The sequence below is a fragment of the Salminus brasiliensis genome, chromosome 12 (genome assembly GCF_030463535.1).
Source record: "Salminus brasiliensis chromosome 12, fSalBra1.hap2, whole genome shotgun sequence".
NCBI lineage: Eukaryota > Metazoa > Chordata > Actinopteri > Characiformes > Bryconidae > Salminus > Salminus brasiliensis.
Window position 1 is genome coordinate 25889576 of NC_132889.1, and position 21248 is coordinate 25910823.

General features: G+C 42.8%; 3 protein-coding genes across 12 annotated transcripts in view; all 3 read left to right on the top strand.

Annotated features, from left to right (window-relative positions):
- The window catches only part of ttyh2l (tweety homolog 2, like), a 53809-nt gene extending 50718 nt beyond the window's left edge, over nucleotides 1–3091 (top strand). The window contains exon 14 of one of the 2 annotated variants that reach the window (XR_011980687.1): nucleotides 910–993. Coding sequence is in view for 1 of the 2 variants with exons in the window: in XM_072693579.1 (XP_072549680.1) it covers nucleotides 910–990 (81 nt within the window). In the remaining variant the exon portion in view is untranslated. Of the gene's footprint in view, nucleotides 1–909 lie in introns of both variants that reach the window. The other variant, XM_072693579.1, reaches the window with a different exon arrangement.
- Nucleotides 3092–4763: 1672 nt separating this feature from the next.
- chmp6a (charged multivesicular body protein 6a) lies at nucleotides 4764–12267 on the top strand. 4 transcript variants are annotated; one of them, XM_072694320.1, is made up of 8 exons: nucleotides 4764–5017; nucleotides 6784–6893; nucleotides 7167–7254; nucleotides 7420–7506; nucleotides 8772–8837; nucleotides 9007–9087; nucleotides 10959–11041; nucleotides 11140–12267. In XM_072694320.1, exons 1-8 carry the CDS (start codon nucleotides 4952–4954, stop codon nucleotides 11402–11404), a joined length of 846 nt encoding a protein of 281 aa, XP_072550421.1. In that variant the 5' UTR covers nucleotides 4764–4951; the 3' UTR covers nucleotides 11405–12267. The 4 variants fall into 4 exon arrangements, with proteins under 4 accessions (XP_072550421.1, XP_072550423.1, XP_072550420.1 ...); XM_072694322.1 differs by having other exon boundaries at nucleotides 10959–11025; nucleotides 11140–11272; XM_072694319.1 differs by lacking the exon at nucleotides 4764–5017 and adding an exon at nucleotides 5456–6238.
- Nucleotides 12268–14903: 2636 nt separating this feature from the next.
- The window catches only part of baiap2a (BAR/IMD domain containing adaptor protein 2a), a 110836-nt gene continuing 104491 nt past the window's right edge, over nucleotides 14904–21248 (top strand). For all 6 annotated transcript variants that reach the window (XM_072694313.1, XM_072694315.1, XM_072694318.1 and 3 more), the window contains exon 1: nucleotides 14904–15142. In XM_072694313.1, coding sequence (XP_072550414.1) covers nucleotides 15071–15142 — 72 coding nt within the window. In that variant the 5' untranslated portion in view covers nucleotides 14904–15070. The remainder of the gene's footprint in view (nucleotides 15143–21248) is intronic.

A 21248-nucleotide genomic window follows, 5' to 3' on the forward strand; every position in this document is an offset into this window, starting at 1 on the left:
CCAGTATTTTAAAGAGTAATAAATGAGGTGATGTCCTAACTTACAAGAAACTACACTTCTATTAATTACATTTTACAAATTTTTAAAAGGCATTTCTTTAAATATCCAGATGTTTAAATATATTGAAAGAATACAATGGTTTTATATTGGTGTGTTGTATTTTTTCACATGACTATAGAACACATTGTGCCTAGAGTGCAGACGCTCTCATTCAGAGAGATAAGAATGGTAGTTGTTTTGCTCACAGGCACGGAATCTGGACAGGGAATCAAACCTCAATCTCCCATGTGCAGGATGAGGATGTTATCAAGTGTGCTAGCCAGCTGCTCAGGTGTTAGCATTCCCCTCTTCATATTTTCCACACCCTGGTATATACTTGTGTGCAGCCATTCTACAGTTAAATTGTTTTTAAATGCAAAGAATCTTGTCTGAGGAACACTAATTGTAGCACTATAGACCAGTGGCTAACATATTTGTGTGATGCATGCTGGGCACTGTAGTGAGAGAACATTGATTAATGAAAACAATATAAAAAAAACAATGACTGATTGTTGGAAATCTGTGCTACAAAGGACTGAATAGCAGGGCAAATAATATATTACATAAGTGAGAATATATGTGGAAAGTATGTAAAATGCTCATTTTTATGCTGAAAGGTTTAAGTATTTACTTCAGATTTCTACTGAACCTAGCTTAAGTAATACAGGCATCTTATTTTTTTTACCTATATAATCGTTTTTGGTTCTCAGCAGTAGGAAAAAATATCAAATCACAGAAAAATTCAGTGGAAAAATGGGAAGAATAAAACTGGAATCCTCAGGGCCCTAAGCTTGTTAAGGCATTTGAGTTGTAGCTAATGGAAGTTCTTTGCTTTCTCTATTTCTCTCTTTCTCTACCCTACCTGCACAGTATTCACCCAGCATGAGGACCACCTACCTATCTATGACTGATGCCCAGATCAGACACTTTGGAAGAGACTTCAATGTGTAAAGGAAGGAGCTTCAGTTGCTGCGGAACACACCTTGTCTGTATTTATGCCAGGACGGAGCTCCATATGGATTCAGCCTGTTTTTCTGTCCTGGTTTGAGGATATGAAGACTTACAGCTAGTGAAGACTATTCTATTGAAAGGATTTCTCAGAGGCTGCACACACGCCAGACTGAAACAATGCAGCTCGGACAATGAAATCTTCTGTACTGTACTGAAACTGTACATCAGCCACACCAACCACTATGTAAATCCAGATATTTTTTTTTATCTCCTTAGATTTGATCTGTTCAAGAACAGATCAGAGCAGCAGTAAATGTAAAAAAAAAAAAAAAAAAAAAAAGAAACTAGCTTGCTACTGGGTGAATTTACCACATTGAAGCCTTCAGCTCCACAAAAAGCCTTCCAGTTGTCCTACTCTCGTTTTAGAGTGGAGTAATGGACATCGTGACATGTGACATCAGGGCCTAATAAATCTGAAAAAGTAAAACGATGACCATTAAAAATCACACTTGCTGTAGAGATGGCACAACACCACCGGCAGTTAAATTGCAAGTGTCCGCTGATATTGATACCAACCCAATGCACAGCGGATTTGCTGCGCAGGTTTTCATTAAAAATCTTCCTTTCACAGGCCCCCAGGTGGCTATTTTGCCAGTGAAATAGAAATCGACAGATTGGTTAATTTCCAAGTTATGTAAGTTATGCATGGTTTATGCTGCATCTTTATTTATGCTTCACCAACATTTTCCTGCACACTTTTGTTTTGAGTTGATGCATGAATGGATGAGACAACTGTTTGAATGGCCAGGAGTTAAATAATAAAGAGAAGTGAGATTGGCCTAATTTACATTCGTTGTTCTCTTAACACCATCCCCACTTTATCCCCACTTTAATATAAACTATATAAAAGCCAAATGGGCAAGTGATTTTTTGTGCTGCTGTCCCAACGTCATATTTCACTTGCACTGGGCATTCAAGCAATCATCACTGTTGCACCCTGGATACGGTGGGTTTCTCTGAGCAAAAAAAAAAGTGAAAGCTCATCCAGAGAGCAGTTTGACTCGCTAAGCGTTTATTATGTTTATTTTCAATCAGAGTCACAATAACCCACAAGTAGTATGGGACTTTTATTTGTATTTCAAGAAGAGCACAGAGGTTAATAATATACCCATTGTTAGTGGAAGGTGGCCATTTTTATTAGAGGCAGGATTGTTGTCATCTCTTCCTGTGTTATTTCACTTATTCATGCATTTCTGAAAGTAACAAAATAAAAAAATCTATGAATATTCAGATGTATGTAAATTCAGTGGTAGAAATGGTGGCCACACAGGGTTCTGTGGAAAGAGGTTAACAGAAGCACTTCACTTGAGATAGATTGAGATGCGAATCTAAAAAAAAAAAAAAATAGGCCGTCGTGCTACACCACATGACCACGCAGCCGACACAGCCCAATACTGATAGCCACTGGCCCTGATATGCCATCTCTACTCAGCTGTGCTTTGCATTGTGAAGAAGGAGTGATTTGAATGCTGGAGCTCAGTTAAAGCTGCAGTTATGTAGCTACCTCATCTTGGTAGTCAAACTATGATTTCACGTCTCGACAGCTGTCTTAAAGGCCAGAACTGCATGTTAATTATGTTTAGCTGCATTGATGGTGCCAATCTGAGTATGTGAAGAAGACAGCGCTTTATTGATCTTACGCTCAGGTCTGAGAGAACTTTCCTGTTAATTGCATTGTCTGTATGTTAAAACCAAGGCTGAAGTGTTTTACATCACAAACTTTAGCATACGTATGGTGAGCATTGCATATGCATACTAAACCAGATTCTGTGTGTGTGTTTGTGTGGGTGTGTGTCTGTGTGCATCTTTTAAAGGTCTGCTATCAGTTTTGAATATGACGTATCATTCTAGACAGAACCCGGTGAAACTGTAAAAAGAGTGTAATTGTATAGTGTGGAGAATATATAGCCTGATTCCTAGCACAGTTCCCTCAGTATGTCTTTATAAAGCGCATCACAAGATTTTAGACATGTTTTTTTATTGTTTGTTTTAGACCAATTTGGCATATGTAAATCTTTATTAAATAAATAATTGGTCTGTTTTTCTGTTGTTTGCTGTTTTTATTACTGTAATTAACTGTAATGATACTTAAACAGTTTTTATAGTAAGACTAATGTTCCTTGCTTTTTTAAATAAATGACATTGGTGTATGTTAAGTAGGTTTCTCCGTCCATACAGTCGCCGTAAAGTCAGTCATGCCTTTTTCTTTCAACCGAAACACCAGTAATAATTGCAGAGCAGGGAGTGAGTTCGCATATGCTGTCCCACACAGCAATCAGCAAATTTCAGTCTGACTAACCAGAGGTGCATTTGACTATCCAGTGTAAATGCATGTGGTTAAAATCTTATCAGGATACAGTACAGATACTACTCTATACCACCTGAAGTGACCAGGTGTAAACGGGGTCAAAGACATAATGTGAATGTGTTTCAAAATTTCATGATGAATGGACCAATAGACATTTTCCAAAAGCACGTAGAATAAAATCTTTTTGCATTTATTTCCATTAAACGTTTAGTTAGGTATTTTGGTTCTCCTATAAAGTTGCTATTTTGGATATAAGGTTTTGTGGGAATTACTACTGTTGATAATAAAAGTTGTACAGTTTAGAAATCATTCTACTTGCAATAAACCACATTACAGACAATTTATTTAGATAAAGATAGATAGATATCTTTGCCTGATGAGATCTATCATCTATCTTTTTACCTATCTATCCATCTATCTATCCATCTATCTATCCATCTATCTATCTATCCATCTATCTATCCATCTATCTATCTATCTATCCATCTATCTATCTATCCATCTATCTATCTATCTATCCATCTATCTATCTATCTATCCATCTATCTATCTATCTATCTATCCATCTATCTATCTATCTATCTATATATCTATCTATCTATCTATCCATCTATCTATCCATCTATCTATCCATCTATCTATCTATCTATCTATCTATCTATCTATCTATCTATCTATCTATCTATCCATCTATCTTTTTACCTATCTATATATCTATCTATCTATCTATCTATATATATATATATATATCTATCCATCTATATATCCATCTATCTATCTATATATATATATCTATATATCTATCCATCTATCTATCTATCTATCTATCTATCTATCTATCTATCTATCTATCTATCTATCTATCTATCCATCTATCTATCCATCTATCTTTTTACCTATCTATCTATCCATCTATCTATCTATCTATCTATCTATATATCTATCCATCTATCCATCTATCTATCTATCTATCTATATATCTATCCATCTATCCATCTATCTATCTATCTATCCATCTATCTATCTATCCATCCATCCATCCATCTATCTATCTAGATATTGTATCTGCCATTCTATCAAGGGGTGGGATATACATATCAGGCAGCAAGTGAACAGTCCGATCTTAAAGGTGGATGTGTTGGATCACATTATGATGGCTAGGCGACTGGGTAAAATCAAGCAGGTCTTGTGGGGTGTCAATCATAAAATAAAAAATAAAAAAACAGCTAATTCTGATGCAGAATAGTAGCTGTATAAACATGACAATTTTTACTCTATTTAATATTTAATACAGAGCAAGTTAAAATTCTGGACTTTTGATCGCTGTTAGGGACTCTTATTTTAAAAGCTGTGTTCCGCTGCGAGTCTCGCGGCACGGCAGGCTTCAGCGTCTTAACTCCGCCCTCCTTGTTGTGGTTCAGTCGTCTGGCTCGCAGGGTCTCTGAAACTAGCTTAGCAGAGCGTCAGTCTGTGAAACCCAGAGCAGGAGAAACCCGCACGAAACGTTACTGGGATGCATTTCTGCAAGAAGGGCTAAGTGGTATTTCATCAAAGGAAGCGCCTGTAGTAGAGTGGCGGGGATGTTGCTTCGCAATGGGAAACGTTTTCGCCAGAAAGGGACGGCCGAGTCGAGTCACCGAGCAGGACAGGGCCATTTTGGTAACTCGGATAGCTGTGCTTGTGTTGAGCTCTGTGGCGCGACGTGTAGCTTCCATAGCTCGCTAATGTGGGGTTGTGCAGTTTCTGTAGTTTAGCTAAGATGATTAGCATTCGGCTCGGATAAACAAGTGCAGGCTCAGGGATTAATCAGCTGCCCTAGTTAGCTAGCTAGCTAATTTAGCATAGCTAGTGCTAGCTAGCAGAGTGGTGGAGAGGTGCTGACAGCTCAGCACTGAATGTGTCTCATTTATTAAGCCTCCCAGAGGAAAGGTATCCAGCTAGCAAGCTAACTAACTAACTAGTGATCTGAGATCAGCTCTCATCAGTCATCAGTGCTCTAAAAGGCATTAACCAACTGATCCAGGATCAGCCTTCGTATTCTGAGTCGTTTAAGAAATGGGGGTCCACTGTCTCCTCTCTTAGACGCTAGAGTAAGAGATGATCCCACCATGCACTTCATCTGTGTGTCATTCTGTAAATTGGACAGCTAGTCTTTCATGGGTGAATTTCTGAGCTGGACATTGGAGCTGGACATTGGAGCTCCCTCAACTTGGCAGTGATGCTCTAAGACTTTTAAAGCTTGATGGAATAGATCAACTGTCCAGTGATGGTTTCACCCCCAAGTTGTGTGAATGTTTGGTCAACAGCAGTGTTGTGGGCATTGACTGACTGACCAGTAAGGAGTTAATATTAAGTCTGGTAAAGAAATGGGGGTGGGCAGTATGGCAAAAGTATCGATCAGTATTTGGATCTACAGATATTTGCCCGTTTAAGACAGACAACCCCCTTTCAAAAGTCCACATGCATCCGTATTTTTGTAAAAACGGATATTTCCCTCCCCCTGCATGCTTGCAAGAGCAGGCTAGGCCTTAATGGAAAGGTACCTAAAGAGAGGTACTAGCAAAAAAACTACGATGAGGGAAGAAAGCATTTGGGTTTAATCCCAAATTACACACTACTCACTATGTAGTGCACTGTACAAGACACGGCATTACAGATTTTTAATCTAAACGGAGCTTTATAGATCAGTATTTACATTCATTCATATGTGGAAATCTGGAATCAGTGAGATCTGCGTGTAGACATCGTAGTTAAATGTCTTGTGTAGTTCACTGTATAGGGCGTAAGAAGAGATTTTCAGAAATCTCAAAGCTCCCTTTTTTAGGACCAAAAGCACCCTTTTTTTTCTTGTCTGGACGGGCCACCAAAACACCAGTAGATGTAAATAAATAAATGCACTCAAATGCTAAACTAAGTATAGTTATTAAATGTTTCACATACTGTGCTGCACAACCTCAATTCAACATGAGCATTAAGCACTCTTTGTTAGGAAACATGAAGATGATTTGAGTTCAATGCGCAGAAAATTGATCACAATAATGATAAAATATCATATTGCCCACTCCTGCTGACAAACTGTGCAACAGATAACAGTTTAGTGGGCCTGTAAGCTCATAAAGTGGCCACTGACTGTGTGGGTACAAGGTGGGTGTTAATAAGAGGGGCAGCGAGGGGTTTTGCAGTTTCCTTCATAATGATGCCCTAGAAGAACCACTCTATCCTGTTTGTAATAGAGATGTGGGAGTGTTACGAGCCTTTACATCACCTGAAGGCTCTTCCTCACCTCCGCAACTCACAAACACATTTGTTTATAGACTCAACAGTGGTTGTTCTCATTTATTTGTAAGACTCAGGGCTTAGTTGGTTATGTATGCTCGTTGCTTCAGCTTTAACCTTCCTGCTTTCCTTTGTTTCCCATTGACCAGCAACTGAAACAGCAGCGAGATAAGCTGAGGCAGTACCAGAAAAAACTCACGCTGCAGCTCGAGAAAGAAAGGCTTCTAGCCAAACAGCTCCTGAAGGATGGAAAGAAGGAGTAAGGCCGTCATTTGTTGGATAATACGTTGTCCAATTATTTCAGGCTTGTATTGGGCCTCATTTGTTATTGCACCCCCCAGCTATGTTTCAGCACTTGGGCTTTTAAAAATATTGCTCGAAGAGACGAAATGTTCCTCAAAGCCCAGACACTAAGCTCCCTCAGTTGAAGTGTAATCTGAATCATAGCATGGGTTCAATGCTGTCTTCATTCTGCTTGTTAGAAGCTGATTGTTAAGATGAAGGATAACACATTCCTCTGCTTACGCTGCAGGAGAGCCCTTCTGTTGCTCAAAAAAAAGCGCTACCAGGATCAACTCTTGGACAAGACTGAGACCCAGATAAGCAACATAGAGCGCATGGTAAGAGTCCTCTGCTGCTGTCCTGAGACTGCACTGATCCGGATGAATGACACTCGGCAGAAGACTCTACTCCTATAGATTCGTCCTTCTTACTTTTTAATGCTGTCTTGTTGCAGTCAGTGCATAAAAGTGTGTAAATGAACTGTATTCTTATTTTTTCTGCAGGTTCAAGACCTTGAATTTGCTCAGATTGAAGTTACGGTCCTAGAGGGGCTGAAGGTTGGCAATGACTGCCTGAAGAAAATGCATGAGGTAAGGGCAGCTTTCTAGTACAGTGCTAAGTATGGAAGTCCCAGGCCAGATCGGCCAATACCAATCCGTTCCTTGTGTTTATACACTGTATGTCCAAATATTTGTGGACACACCTTTTAATGAATGCTTTCAGCTACTTCAAACTGCACCCATTGCTGACACTGATTTGCAAATACAAACATACACAGCTGTAGAGAAGTACTGCTAATAGAATAGTATTCTGTGGAACAGATAAACTTGATAAACATGAACTCAAAAGCAGTCCAAGCCCTGCAAGCACATATATAACATTAAGGGTTCATGTTCCACTGTAAAATAGTTCCAGCTAAACAGTTTTGTTACCTTCTGAGCACTCTCTTCACTGCTGCAGGCCATGAATACTGTCTGTTAATGGCAGCTAGAGGTCAACAGGGGGCGTTCTGCTAAACTGATAAAAACCAAGTGGGGTGGGGGGGGGGGGGGATTGAAGCTAGGTCGGGCTTAAAATAGCAGATAATCTTTTAAATTAGGCCAAGTTGCACTGGATCAGATTGGGACATTTCAATATGCTGATATCCAGGCAGTACGTGTAGGACCTACTTAATATATACCTCCCATTCATCACTTCAGTAGATGAGCTGCTGGTGGAACTGAACATATCCATACAGTGTCCTTTACATTTAGTCCTTTAATGGTTTTTATGATCACGGTTGTGTGCAAATGTTTAGGCACCCTTAAATTACATATTTTTGTAGATGTGAGAACCCTCTTCTACTCATTTTAGTGCTCAATTACTGCACAATTCAGCAAAATGTGCTCTGTATGTGGACTCAAAATCCCATTTAGAAAATCACCAAAACATGTCATTTGAAGGTGTGTCCAAACCTGTTGCAAGGCCCAGCATTTATTTATTTTACTGCAGTGAATACAGGCAAAACCACACTGCTGAGATAAAAGGCTGGTTAACTGTATATGCATTAGGTCTAGTCTTAGACTGAAATAACAAAATATCATGGAATGGATTCGTAGTAGATTGTAGTAGATTGTTTGTCAGTTCACTCAGGGAGTGTTTTAAAGCCTGTGTAGGGGCCATTGTTTGCAGATTAAGCGATTACAGACCAAGACCTTGCCTAGAAGAGCTATAACTGAGACAGCCTATTTATCCACGAATACCACTGCCATTCTTTAATCCTTCTAGAACTGATTTACTGATGAAGCTTTGTTGTTTTGCTTTACTTGAGTTCAGCTGTTCACGATGTCCTGCTTCTTGTTGCTTTTTGCTTTAGGTCCTGTCCATTGAAGAGGTGGAGAGAATAATGGAGGAGACACAGGAGGCCATAGAATATCAGAAGGTGGGTCTGTTTGTTTCTGACAGCACAAACAACTGCTGTCCTTCATTTCAAATGCGGCTCGCATTCTCCTGCTGATGAAAATGGTGCTGTCAATCGCCATTTCCATGCAATCTGCCCGTTCTTACTGGCCCCGCTGAGCCACTGACTTTTGTTAATTGTACTTTCGCAGCAAGTGGACGAGATCCTTGCTGGCTCTCTGAACCAGGAGGACGAGGAGGCTGTGCTTGCGGAGCTGGAGGCCATCACTCAGGTGGGTTCACCTCGATCAGCATGCCGTGCCTGTCTGATTCTACAACATGACAAACACTTCAGTTTGAGACTTGAGATTCTTTGTAGCCTGCCTGATAGTGTAGCCCATGCGAATTTGGCATAATTAGGCGCAGTGGCATCTGTTAGTATACAGTACTGTATGAGGTTATTTAGGCAGTCACAGGTTTTTAAAAGCACTACATAGCATTTGGATTATATACATAGAAATAAATAGAAATACAGGATTCAGTAGTCAGAATGTGCTGTAGTCACTAAGGGACTTCCAGCACTGTTCAGTTTCTCTATGCACCACAGAGCACCAATTATTACATGAAATAAATGCACAAGGATAATCTAAGGATAATAAATTATTGCAGCTAATATTACTATTTTGCCCACGATCCTATTTCACTGTATTTAGTCTGTAGCTCTATAAACAGCTGAGACTAAACGCAACAAGTTGATGATGATCTGCATGAGCAGAGTGTAAAATTCAGCCTGACGTTTCTTACTATGGCACATTCTAGGGGTGAAATGGTACGTGCTTTTGGTTGTTACTATCCAGTGCATGCAGTAGTCTATATGCAAAGACGGATGAACAGAATAACAAGGAACACAAATTTTACATGTGCGAGTTACACTCTGAAACCTTGCTGAGCTAAACACAAGCTGCTGTATCTAAAAGGGGCTAGAGGAACTGCTTCTTTCAGATTAGCAAGCTTCTTTTCAAGTCCTTTGGGTTTTCATCGGGAGGGTCGTACAGACGAAGCATTTCATTTGTGGAAACAGTACGTTTAAAAGTTGGTTCATATCTACTGTGGGTGTGTGGCCAAAGTGATGTAATTGCGGACGAAACAACCAGGTGCATGATAAACAACTGTATGGTGATGCATAGACGCCTAGATCTTTCATTAGCTGAATTCACGCTGCTACCTCGTGTAGTGTTGTAAAGGACGTACATGCCTCAGCCTTTTCCGCCTGCGAGGCAGTTTCAACAAAAGCTCCTTATCTTTACTAAACAAACAGTTGCCTTCTAAAGGTCCATTTATGCTTCTTCATTGAATCTATGCAATAGCCTATGCTGTACCCTACGCCATAACCTGACATGCACCTTCTCAGAAATGCACTGATGGTCCACTTGGTAGCATCGTATATCTGCCTTCGCCACCACTTTTAAATTTAGCTGGACATGAACATGGATCATGTATTTCCTCAGCCGTGTCTCTTAGTGGCCGGACAAACACAGGGAATTCTCCCTCCTCCTGCCTCCTCAGTGGCCATACAGACTCTCCTCTGATGTCTCTCTATCTTTGGTTGCAGAGATTTTACTAAAATGAACAACAGCTATTTTGCTCTAGAACAGTCGCCCAGTTTTAGTTACCGACGCTTGTAATACGCCAAGAAAGTCAACACTGACATTAAGAACTGCCCCACTTGCTAGTTTAGTGTTTTGGCTGCAACACAGACGCATCTACACACAGGTATGAACCTTCCCTATGGTGTGGACCACTTGCTGAGGCTAGGCTGTAGCATAGATCAGCCTTAACCGATCCTTTATGGTGTTTGACTTTGTGCAATCAGGGGCTTTTACATTGAGGCGCTACGGGCAGTGGCTGTGCCGAACGTATGAACATCGTGCAGTGCGGACGGTCCAGTGCTACGGCTTTTCACACTGTCCACTGTCTGCGTCTGCAGTAGTTATGAACCAATTCGATTTACTTGTCTTTTTTAATATAAGTTTTGTATTCACATGATTTTTTTTTTTTTCGATATGGAGCATCGTGATACTCTAGTCTCATGACAACCCTGATTTGCGTGGTGTTGCCTTGTTACCGTAGCAGTGATGAACACCTGTCTGCTTCTCCTTTACAGGATGAGGATGTCGCACTTCCGGAGGTGCCCGCTGAGCCTCTGCCCGCGCTGCCTAAGGGGGAGAAGGGTGCGACACTCTCACGGTGAAACGCAGCACTGTAGCTGCCATTCTCTGCCATAATGTCATCACTGGGTGGCTCCCACTGCCACTTTCTTATGTTTGTGTCCTTTTATTTTTCAGAGAGAAAAGCAGCGGAAATCAAGCAGGATGGAGAGATGCTGGCAGCCTAGTGACGCCCCGTTGTCTAATGATATGGTTTGATCACACACATAATCAGCCTCACATGTCACTTCCTCTCTTTGAACTGAGCATTAACAAAACACAGCACACTGTTCTCCCCCTCCCTCTCAGCTCTTTCCATGAAGCTTCATTTGTCTTGAAGGTACCTCAACCATGTGCATCGGCTTTTACTTTGATGATGCAAGGAATGTTGGATTTCTATTGAATGACGAATGGACTTGAAGGGTCTCTCGCTGTTTCCAAATAACGACGGTGAAAATGACATCGTCAGATTTGAGTCAGTGTTCGTTTGACGGGAATGTTTGTTGATTTTTAGCTTCAAAGAGTTTAATTACGGCAAACATAGCGCAGACACTCGTTGTGGATGTTTTTAGGCAACGTCGAGAGGATGAACCCTTGGAACATTTGCTAGATTGCTGTAGTCGGCAAGTCAGTTTGCAGGATATGATCTCAGCTAATGTAAATTATTATTATTTATTTATTTTATTTTTTTAGCATAATCATTTATTTTTATTTTAAAGTAAATGTCACCCAGCTGTCTGGAAGGCTGACCTTTACTTTTGTGCTTTAAAGTAACATCCATATCAGTGTTCATGACAAATGGATTCGCTCTTCAGTATTGTGCTGTAATGGCATGACCACCAGGGGGATCTTTGTCAACGTTGCAGTGCAGTGGACACCTTCTCTCGTCCCTGGGCATGACTGACAGTTCTGATGAAATCTCTGCTTGCAGATGGAAATGGTGTGTAGATATCCCTGGAATCATGTGGAAATATTGTAATCCACATGAGAATGTGAGTGTTTTTTTTTTCTTCCTTTTTAAGGGGGTACAACTGTCTTACACCACTGCTTAGTATGTACTGTATGAATGGCTCGGTTTTATTCCATGGGGGGAGGGGGTTACACCATGCTCAGTTTGTACTGTAATTATGAACTACATTATTTATTAATGACTGCTTTCTCACTTGTAATAGGTTACTGACTTTGCCATGCTGTACAGACACTTTTGGTATGTCGTGTAATGCTCTGCTCTTGTAATGGGAAAAGAAATAAAGCGTCAGATTTTGATTTTGGGTCTGTTTTTCGACAGAGATAATCAAAACATCAGAGAAGATGTAGCATTGCTACAGTTGAACTGTGATCCAACTCAGACTTTATAGCTACAGTTAGTGAGCAGTGTTAGCTTTACTGAACAACAGCCTTCTTCAGACTTAGACTTTTTTGTGGGCATCTTACATTGTTCTTCCACCCACTAGTGTTCCCTTTGCCAAGGGAACACTAATTACTACTCTTTGTGTAGAGCACTAGTGTTGTCGACTGCATTTCTTGTTGGAAAAAAAAATGAAACAAATTTGGGACTCGTAGGGGAAGAAGTAACTGATTTATGTTTATTTTCATGTAAACATATAGAATATAGAGACGTCAGTTCTTCTGTTGTAAAGAACGACAGAAAAAAAGAAGTATTTAAATATTTTATAAGTGTTATATAAGTGTTATATGAGTATAAATAAGTATATAAGTGTTATTTCAGTCCAATTTTAATGAATAATTACCCAACCTATACATGCAATTACCCATTCTCCCCCCATCACATGAAATGCTGCTGACGCTGCGAGGGTGACGACCACTGCAAGCGTCCTCCAACATGTGCACAGCCAGCCATCGCCTCTTTCTCTGGTTGGTTTGCTGGGCAACCAACTGTGGGAAAGCACCGTGTAACCGGCTCTGATGCATCTGGGGGGGAAGTGCCATCAATCCATCCTGGACAGAGCAAGGCCAACTGTGCTCTCTTGGGGCCCCAGCTGCCGATGGCTAGCAGCATGCCCGGGATTTGAACCAACAGCACCTCATTCCACTGGGTCACCTGGGACCCCTAGAAGTATTTAAGTTGTTTAAGGATAGGGAATCTTGGTTCTGTATGATACCAAAAGGGTTCCACTATTGTAACGAGTCAAAGAGGGATTTTTCTTGGAGTGTTTAATAGCTGAATGTTTATAAACTTTGAGTAGCATTGATTGGGCGAATTGTACATTCTGTACATTTCCTGGATGTCTAGGGTTTTCTCCCCTGGTAGGGTGGACCTCCTGTAATTCTGAGGCAAGATGCCACTTTAAAGCCCCTTTAAAAGCTGTGCCAGTCCATTTTTCCTTAACTATTTATCATCATCATGATGGGGTAAAGGGTCGCAGTTATTGAAAGGTCTTCTTCCCTTGTTTTCCTCTTCTCCTAAAAGTCTGCAGTTAAAATGAATAGTGAGCTAGAAGTCGTTGTTCATTTGACTTGCCTTTGACAGCAGCCTCTGGATGTTGCTACCCAAATAATTTGATTATGGAAACATCCTCCACTCCCACCTTCTGTGACTGGTTTTAGAGGATAAAATGCAAAGCATCACTTTAATGAGGTTCATTACAAAAAACAGACTTTTTCAGTGCTTCTGCACATTTGTTTGGGTATCTGCGGTGCACACACTCCCACAACCACTGTGTAATAAGACCACCCTGACAGTATTTTGTGGGCTGCCTAAATCAAAAAAGCAGGGCATTTCATAGAATTGCCGCTCAGAATTGACTCAGCTTCCTATGTAACACTCTGTCGCATTAGAATTACACAGCCCACCACCTTTGCAAAGGCAGCCGCACGCAGGTGAAAACGGTTAGAAGAGATGTGAACTCAAGGTGAAGTAAACAATGAGTCGTGGGCTGTTTTAGACAAAGTGAACTTGAGGTGAAAAGGGGTGTAATATGTTATCTTGAAAGTACACATAAATCTATCCAAATGGTCTTTTTCTTTATTGAATTCGTTAAAAGAGTGTGTAGATGAATCATTCATCCCATTGCGATGCCATCGTTGATGCCACCAATAACTGCTCATTTACATACACCTGCCTTTAGTGCCACTTTAGCTCTGCCTATTCCCTGAGAAGTTCAGAAGCTTCAGCCCAGACTGCTTTTTTGAATGAGATGCAATACAGGACAGCCAATCAGGACAAAAGCAATTTAAATATGTCAGTCTTAAATGCACATCAGTACAAACAGCTTGTATAGTTCTTAAAGGATAAAGAGAGGTTGGAATACAGCACCCTGCAAAAAAAAAAAAAAAAAAAAAAAAAAAAACAGAGCTAGTTTTGGATGGTCTAAGCTGGTCGTTGATGGCCAGGGTGGTTGAACACTGGTCAGTTAGATTTGTCATGCTGCTTGATGCTGGTCCAACAGCTTGGTTTTGCCTGTCCTGCTGGTCGATCAGCTCGGTTAACAGCGTGACTAGTCTAATGCAGCTGGTCGACCACCAAGATTTGTCATATTGGTGGTCTAGCTTGGCCAGGTTGATCACTGGTTGTATACCAGCTACACCATCCAACTCCAGCTAAAGCGTTCCTCAATCTGATCCAGGGCTAAGCTGGTCAACCTATTTATTTATTTATTTATTTATTTGTTTGTTTGTTTATTTATTAAATCTTATAAAATGTCTTTCTGACTACTTTCTATTCATAAACCCATCAGTAAATGTGAGCTTTGGGGTTTTTCGCTCTTCGCTAAGATGTTTACACTGTTGCGTTGGTTACGCCGTTGCCATGGTTACCCCAGCTCGGCGGAGGCGGAGGGAACGCGAACAGGTAACCGGCGAAGCCACGCCCGGTGGGAGGCGTTAGGGGAAGAGAGGCGGGGCCAGGGCAAATTGAGAGAGCTGTCTGCTTCAATTACTGCCGCACGGTGGGCGCCCGAGCACTTCTCTGCTGCGAGAAACCAGCACCGAGTGGAGAGTGCAGCCGAGGAACAGCCTCTTCACAGGCACATCCCCAGCTTCGTGTAGGAGGCGAAAGAACTAGATAGCTACTCCTTTCGGATACGCCGTCTTCTCCTCAGGCGTGTTTATGGTTTGGACTGAAGAGCTCGCCATGTCTCGCACCGACGAGGTTAACCGCGTTACGGAGAATGTCTACAAGGTAAAGTAGTAGCAGCTTAGCTACTTTGATGGCAACTTCTCGTTAACGTTTGACGGCATGGAAGCGAGGTGTGTGGAGGATTTGTGAAGCTACGGAAATGCGCTGGAGAGAGAGAGAGAGAGAGAGAGAGAGAGAGATATGAGAGACAGAGAGAGAGAGAGAGAGAGAGAGAGAGATATGAGAGACAGAGAGACAGAGACAGAGAGAGAGAGAGAGAGAGAGAGAGAGAGCAGTAGGACTGCACGTTTGGTCGCGGAGTAGGTGCGAGCAGCTAGGTCTCGGCTCGGTGTGCTGGTTTGCCTGTGAAAGGTGAAGTCGCGTTGTCGCTCTCAGTAAGCAAAGTTGATGGTGTGGTGTTAGCTATCTCGTTCTTGGCGACGGCTGGCTTGTGGTTTTAAGGAGAACCACAGGTCTCTCCCCCCCCCCCCCCCCCCCCCCTCTCTCTCAGTGTGTGTGTGCGCTCTCTCTCTCTCTCTCTCTGTCTCTCATATCTCTCTGTCTGTCTCTGTGTCTCTCATGTCTCTCTCTATGTCTCTCTCTCTGTCTCTCTCTCTCTGTCTCTCTCTCTGTCTCTCTCTGTCTCTCTCTCTCTCTCTCTCTCTCTCTCTCTGTCTCTCTCTCTCTCTCTCTCTCTGTCTCTGTCTCTGTCTCTCTCTCTGTCTCTCATATCTCTCTCTCTGTCTGTCTCTCTCTCTGTCTCTGTCTCTGTCTCTCATATCTCTCTCTCTGTCTCTCATATCTCTCTCTCTGTCTCTCATATCTCTCTCTCTGTCTCTCATATCTCTCTGTCTGTCTCTGTGTCTCTCTCTCTGTCTCTCTCTCTGTCTCTCTCTCTGTCTCTCTGTGTCTGTCTCTCTGTGTCTGTCTCTCTGTGTCTCTCTCTCTGTGTCTCTCTCTCTGTGTCTCTCTCTCTGTCTCTCTCTCTGTCTCTCTGTGTCTCTCTCTCTGTCTCTCTCTCTGTCTCTCTCTCTGTCTCTCTCTCTGTCTCTCATATCTCTCTCTCTCTCTCTCTCTCTGTGTGTCTCTCTCTCGTATCTCTCCTCTATGACAGTTTAGCTGCGATCTTCAGGCCTTTTCAGGCTTTGGCTTGTCTTCAGACACTGCAGGCAGATCATTCCACCACTCCACCGTTTGGGCTTGCTGGGTTGCAACAGGTTCAGCCAACTCTGCCCTCAGGTGCTCCTCTACGTAAAGGTCCACCCCAGCCACTCTGTATATGACCCCCCCTCCCTCCTTCCCTCATTTTCCCCTCTTTTACATTTTCTGCTTCTGCCTCCTTTCTACCACATAACCCATCTGAAGGAGGAAAAGAAGAAGAAGAAGAAGAAGCTCAAACTTGCCTCCCGCCCCCGCTGGATTAATGTCCTCTCCTGTGATCCATAAGCCTGTTAAATAGGCCACCTGAAGTCCAACACCTAAAACGAGGACAAAGAAACTATTCTGAGGGATCAAGGCCAAGCGGATGTGTCCTGTATCAGGGTGTTGCCTTCTGCAGTTAAGAGAGAGAGAGAGAGAGAGAGAGAGAGAGAGAGAGAGAGAGAGAGAGAGAGCTTGTAAAAGTCTGCAGGGCTGTTCGCTGCTTCCTCACTGTATGCACACCTGGCCTGTCCAGCTTGAGACTGGAATATATATATATATAATTTTTTTAATGTTCTTGGCATGGTATGGCGCAGTTGCTTTTCGGGAAGAGGGCTGCTTGGTGCCAGACTGGCTCAGAGTGTGAGATAGAAGGGTACCTGCAAAGCCCATTAGAGGGCCTGCCCCATTCAGGCATATTCCCCTTTTGGATGGGGCCGATCTTCTTCTGGGGAGGTGGTGACCTTTCCACCTTTCCCTGCGACCTGAGTTTTTCCTGAATTGCTCAGTTGGGTGGAACCATGAGGTGTCTGATTAGTGAATCAGGTTTGAGGTCTGTCCAACGCTGTGTGTGTGTGTGTATGTGTGTATGTGTGTGTGTGTGTGTGTGTGTGTCACCTTGTGCTGCAGAGTCAGTGGAGATGGTCTGAGAGTGAGCTGGACAAATGGTTTGAATAATCACAGGACGGGGAAGAGAAACGTCAACTGCAGTGCTGTGACTCACACCCGACTGCAGGGGTGTGTGTGTGTGTGTGTGTGTGTTTAAATACAGGGTGTGTGTATGTGTGTGAATTCTTTTTGAGGTCCGTTGTGCTCAAACACACTTGAGCTCACTCACACAAACATACACATACACAGGGCACTCCCTGCCCGGAGGTAGAACAGCCACTCCACCTGTGGAGCAGTCGGGTGTGTGATAAGAGGCCCTCACGGTGAGTCAGTGCCTCTCTCCTTCCTGACTCTGCACACAGTGTCGGGGGGTGGGGGGGGCTGCTCTCTGGGGCCACTGTATGTCCAATGTTTGTGGACCCCCTTTTTAAAGAAGGCATTCAGCTACTTTAGGTTGCACCCATTGCTGGCACAGATGTGGAAACGGGACTAGAGTTGGAGTTTCTGGGGGCTTTCTTAATATGACCCGTATTGGCACCATGCCTAGTGCCAGGAGTAGGCTTGAGGGGTATAAAGCCCCCCACCCCCAACCCCAGCATTGAGCTGTGGAGCAGTGGACCTCTGCTCTCTGGAATGATGGTGCTCCATCTAATAAATTTGACTCGAGACATTGCGGGTGAGGTGGGGCGTGGTGATCATCCAACAGCCTGATTACATTGATGCTCTTGTCGCTGAATGCAAGCAAATCCTCACAGAAATGTTCTAAAATCAGAAAACCTTCCCTGGAGACTGTTGGAAACATTTACTCCCAACAAAAGCAGAAGAAACCCGTTTTTAATACTCTTGATCTCAGAACAAGCACTGAATGAGCAGGTGTCCCAATACTTTTGTCCGTATAGTGTTATTGAGTGAGTATTGGATTGCAGGTTTTAAAATGTTTGCCACCACTGGTGTATTTGGACCGTGTGTTGAGATATTGTGATGATGAATGTTGTGTATCTAAAATGTCTTTAGATATCGTGATGTTCTGTAAACTTTGTCCAAGCTGGTGGCATAAGAATGTGCTCATAAGCAGAGCGTGGATTAATCGGTTTCCAACGAGGCAGAGCTTACCACAGCTATACCAGTAAGACCTGGGGATCGACTGCCTTACTTTGGTTGGTTAGCAGTCTTGCTCAAGGCCTCCGAGCACATTATGTGCTATTAAACAACTCTTGATCAGCAGTACAGATAGAAGTCAGGCTTTAAGGTGACTGCTTTCTCTAATGCACGTTTGTTCGAGGTTTAGTAATGATGGGGGTGTAACACTGCACTCCACCCACCATTCAATTAGATTTCTAATACTGAATGAAAATCTGAAGGAAGGAAAATGAGGACTCTGTTCAGATTGTTGCTTCATCTAATGAAGACACTAGAGCTGGGAGGTGGGAGGGGATGAATGACACGACTAACCTCTTCGAAGCATAGTTACGTCCTTACTTAACACCTGTGTGTGTGATTTAAGCATGTAGGTTGCACAATGCTGTTGCACAATCTAGGCTGATTAGCTGCTCTTAGGGTATGGCCAAGATTGTGTAAAAGTGATAATCTCTGATTTACTAAAATGCTAAATGTGAATGTGAATCCTGATATTTCCAGTCTCCACAGGGTTGGTAATCTCCAGGCAGGTTCATGTTCTTGCACCGATCGAAAAGGAGGGAGAGGAAGGAAGGGAGGAGGGGGGGGGGTGGACTTCACCTGACAAAAGCACTGAACTTAAGCCACCCGGTGCTTGCCAGACTCAACCTCCTAAGCAAGGGAGGGAGCGAAAATCACCTTACGCCAGCCAAGTCCCGCAAGTTGTTGGCAGCCCTTCACAAAGCAAGGGGTTGTGAAGGGAGGGGTGTGTGGATAAACAGTACCTGTTGCTGTGCGCTGGGCAGGGTATGACTTGTTGAGTCCTCAGCAGAAGCAGCAGAAACAGCACTTGAGAGAGAGGAGTGTCTCCATACCTCTCCCAAAGAGTCAACGGTGGATGGACGTGTTGGTGTATCCTGCAGTGGAAACTGGCAGGTGTGGTCCTTGATTTGCACATGCCAGTCCTGTGAGGTTATAAGCAGTGATGATATGGAAAAGATGAGTAGTAAGGGGACAGTAATATAGAAAACGCTGTATTTGGTTTGCCTATCGGTTATTTTCAGATTGGCTATGTTAAGATAACTTGGGATACAAGACAATAACAAGAAATCAGGACTATTTGTATGAGACCCCCCTAAATTTCCATTTCCAGGTTCATGTGTTTTCCAGAAGCTGCATGGTTTTCAGCATTCTTTGCTGCTATAGAGCACCTCTCAGCTTTCTTTCCATCCAATTCCCACCTACTAGCTAGGACTCACCCTATCACATGATTCTGCTAGTTCTGGGAAGATGAAAGCTGGCACGTGCTTCTTTTGAGTCACATGAAGCCATCCAGCTTCATCTTTCCTCTAATGTATTGTACCACTAATGCCATGTACATACTACACGACCTTCAGAGTCCTCAGATCTTCGTCTTCGTCTTCACGCTACACAACTTGTCTTGTAATGGAGAATCTCGCCTGTAACTTGGAGTCACAAATTACATGATATTTCACCAGGAGAAACCTGTGATAAGTCTGTCTGCCCTGCAAAAACATGCTTTGCCTCAAAACAATGCAAAGTGGATGTCTGATTTGCAGAGAGAAACATCTGTGCACAAGATAAAGGAAAGAATATGGATGAGAAACACTCTGCTTTCTCCTCAACCCCATGACTTGTGCTCTCATTGGCTCTCTGCACTAATTTCCAGTCACAACACTTTTCACACTAAAGATTTAGAGTTGCAGACTGGTGATGGCCCCGATATTAAACTGGATAGATATTGAATGGTAGGGCTTGCAAGGCATCAGCGATCACTCTGCAAGCTCTCGGATCGTGCCTTTCAGCTGTGTGCACACATGGTGACCGAGCCAGCGCTGAGGCTTTTGCCGCCAATTTTCTAAAATAGACAGCGGCTCGAACATCAGGGCTAAAATTATGTAGTGTGAACCTGACAGAACTCAACATCAGCTAAATGTGAGCTATTTGCCAAGTAATGAGGAGGAGAGGAAGCCCCAGCTCCGAATACATTGATCTGCAAGATCCTGATGGTAGGGCCAGCGCTTAGACGACAGGGCCACTCGGGAACCCCACAATCCTCTGTTTTAGCAGTAGAAAGAGAATAAACAAGCTGCTCAGAGTTCACAGTTCTCTCGGTTTCCAGCATCCCCATGTCAATAGTGGCTCATCACAGATCTGTCATTTCTATATGAGCTGTAATCTGTCATCAGTTTATATAATTAGGGCGGCGAAGGGGGAGGGCATGAGGTTTTGCCTTAGAAAGTCAAAGTTCGAGCATTTGATTAGATTCTGACTTGAAATCCTGCCCCTCTGCCTCATTGTCCATCTGCTTGATGTGAAGAGTCTTCAGCAAGAGTCTTCAATAGTTGAGTACATCGTAGATGTTGAGTAGATGGTAGTGATGAGCTGGAGAGCGAGATGACTGCACTTCAGTCTGCATGTGGAAAAATCTAGACAGGTGGTTTCTTAGCAACAACATGTTATTAAGTATTTCTGTCATTGTCGTGTCATATGAGCGCGAGAGAGCGAGAGCGAGAGAGGAGAAGAAGAGAGGAGTGGGAGGAGAAGGGTGATGTGAGGAACTGATGAGTGCTTAGTAAACAGGAATGCGCTGTAAAAAGCCCTTGGAGGCAGAACCATAAACTATCGCTCTTTTGTTTAGTTCTCATAAAAGACTTTTTGGGAGGGAGAGGCCTCTTAGCTTCCCCCCCTCATTTTAAATGTCCACTGTAATTACTCTCTGCTGACAGCTGAACTGCGCTGACTTACAATGCATTTACCTTCATAAGTCAGTGTTTCATTTGTCTCAGCAATGCGTTCGACTCGTGTAAAATAACTACTAAAGTAAGCTTTGGGTACGTTGCTAAAGGTATGACTTCGGTAGCACCGTTAGAATGCCCAGGGGCTTGAAAGACTGCATTTATCACCGGCTTTCTGACAGCCATTTGGAATTGCGTGCCTCACGAAATGGGTTTTATAAGACGAGGCACAGATCGACTCCATACACCCACATTCTGCCTGAGTC

Bases quoted from the DNA above. Each gene is read 5' to 3' on its own strand.
- chmp6a (XM_072694319.1), top strand. From the start codon at position 6,113: ATGTCTTGTGTAGTTCACTGTATAGGGCGTAAGAAGAGATTTTCAGAA. The intron at 8,838-9,006 runs GTGGGTCTGTTT...GTACTTTCGCAG, and splicing joins AGGCCATAGAATATCAGAAG to CAAGTGGACGAGATCCTTGC. The intron at 11,042-11,139 runs GTGAAACGCAGC...TTTATTTTTCAG, and splicing joins AAGGGTGCGACACTCTCACG to AGAGAAAAGCAGCGGAAATC.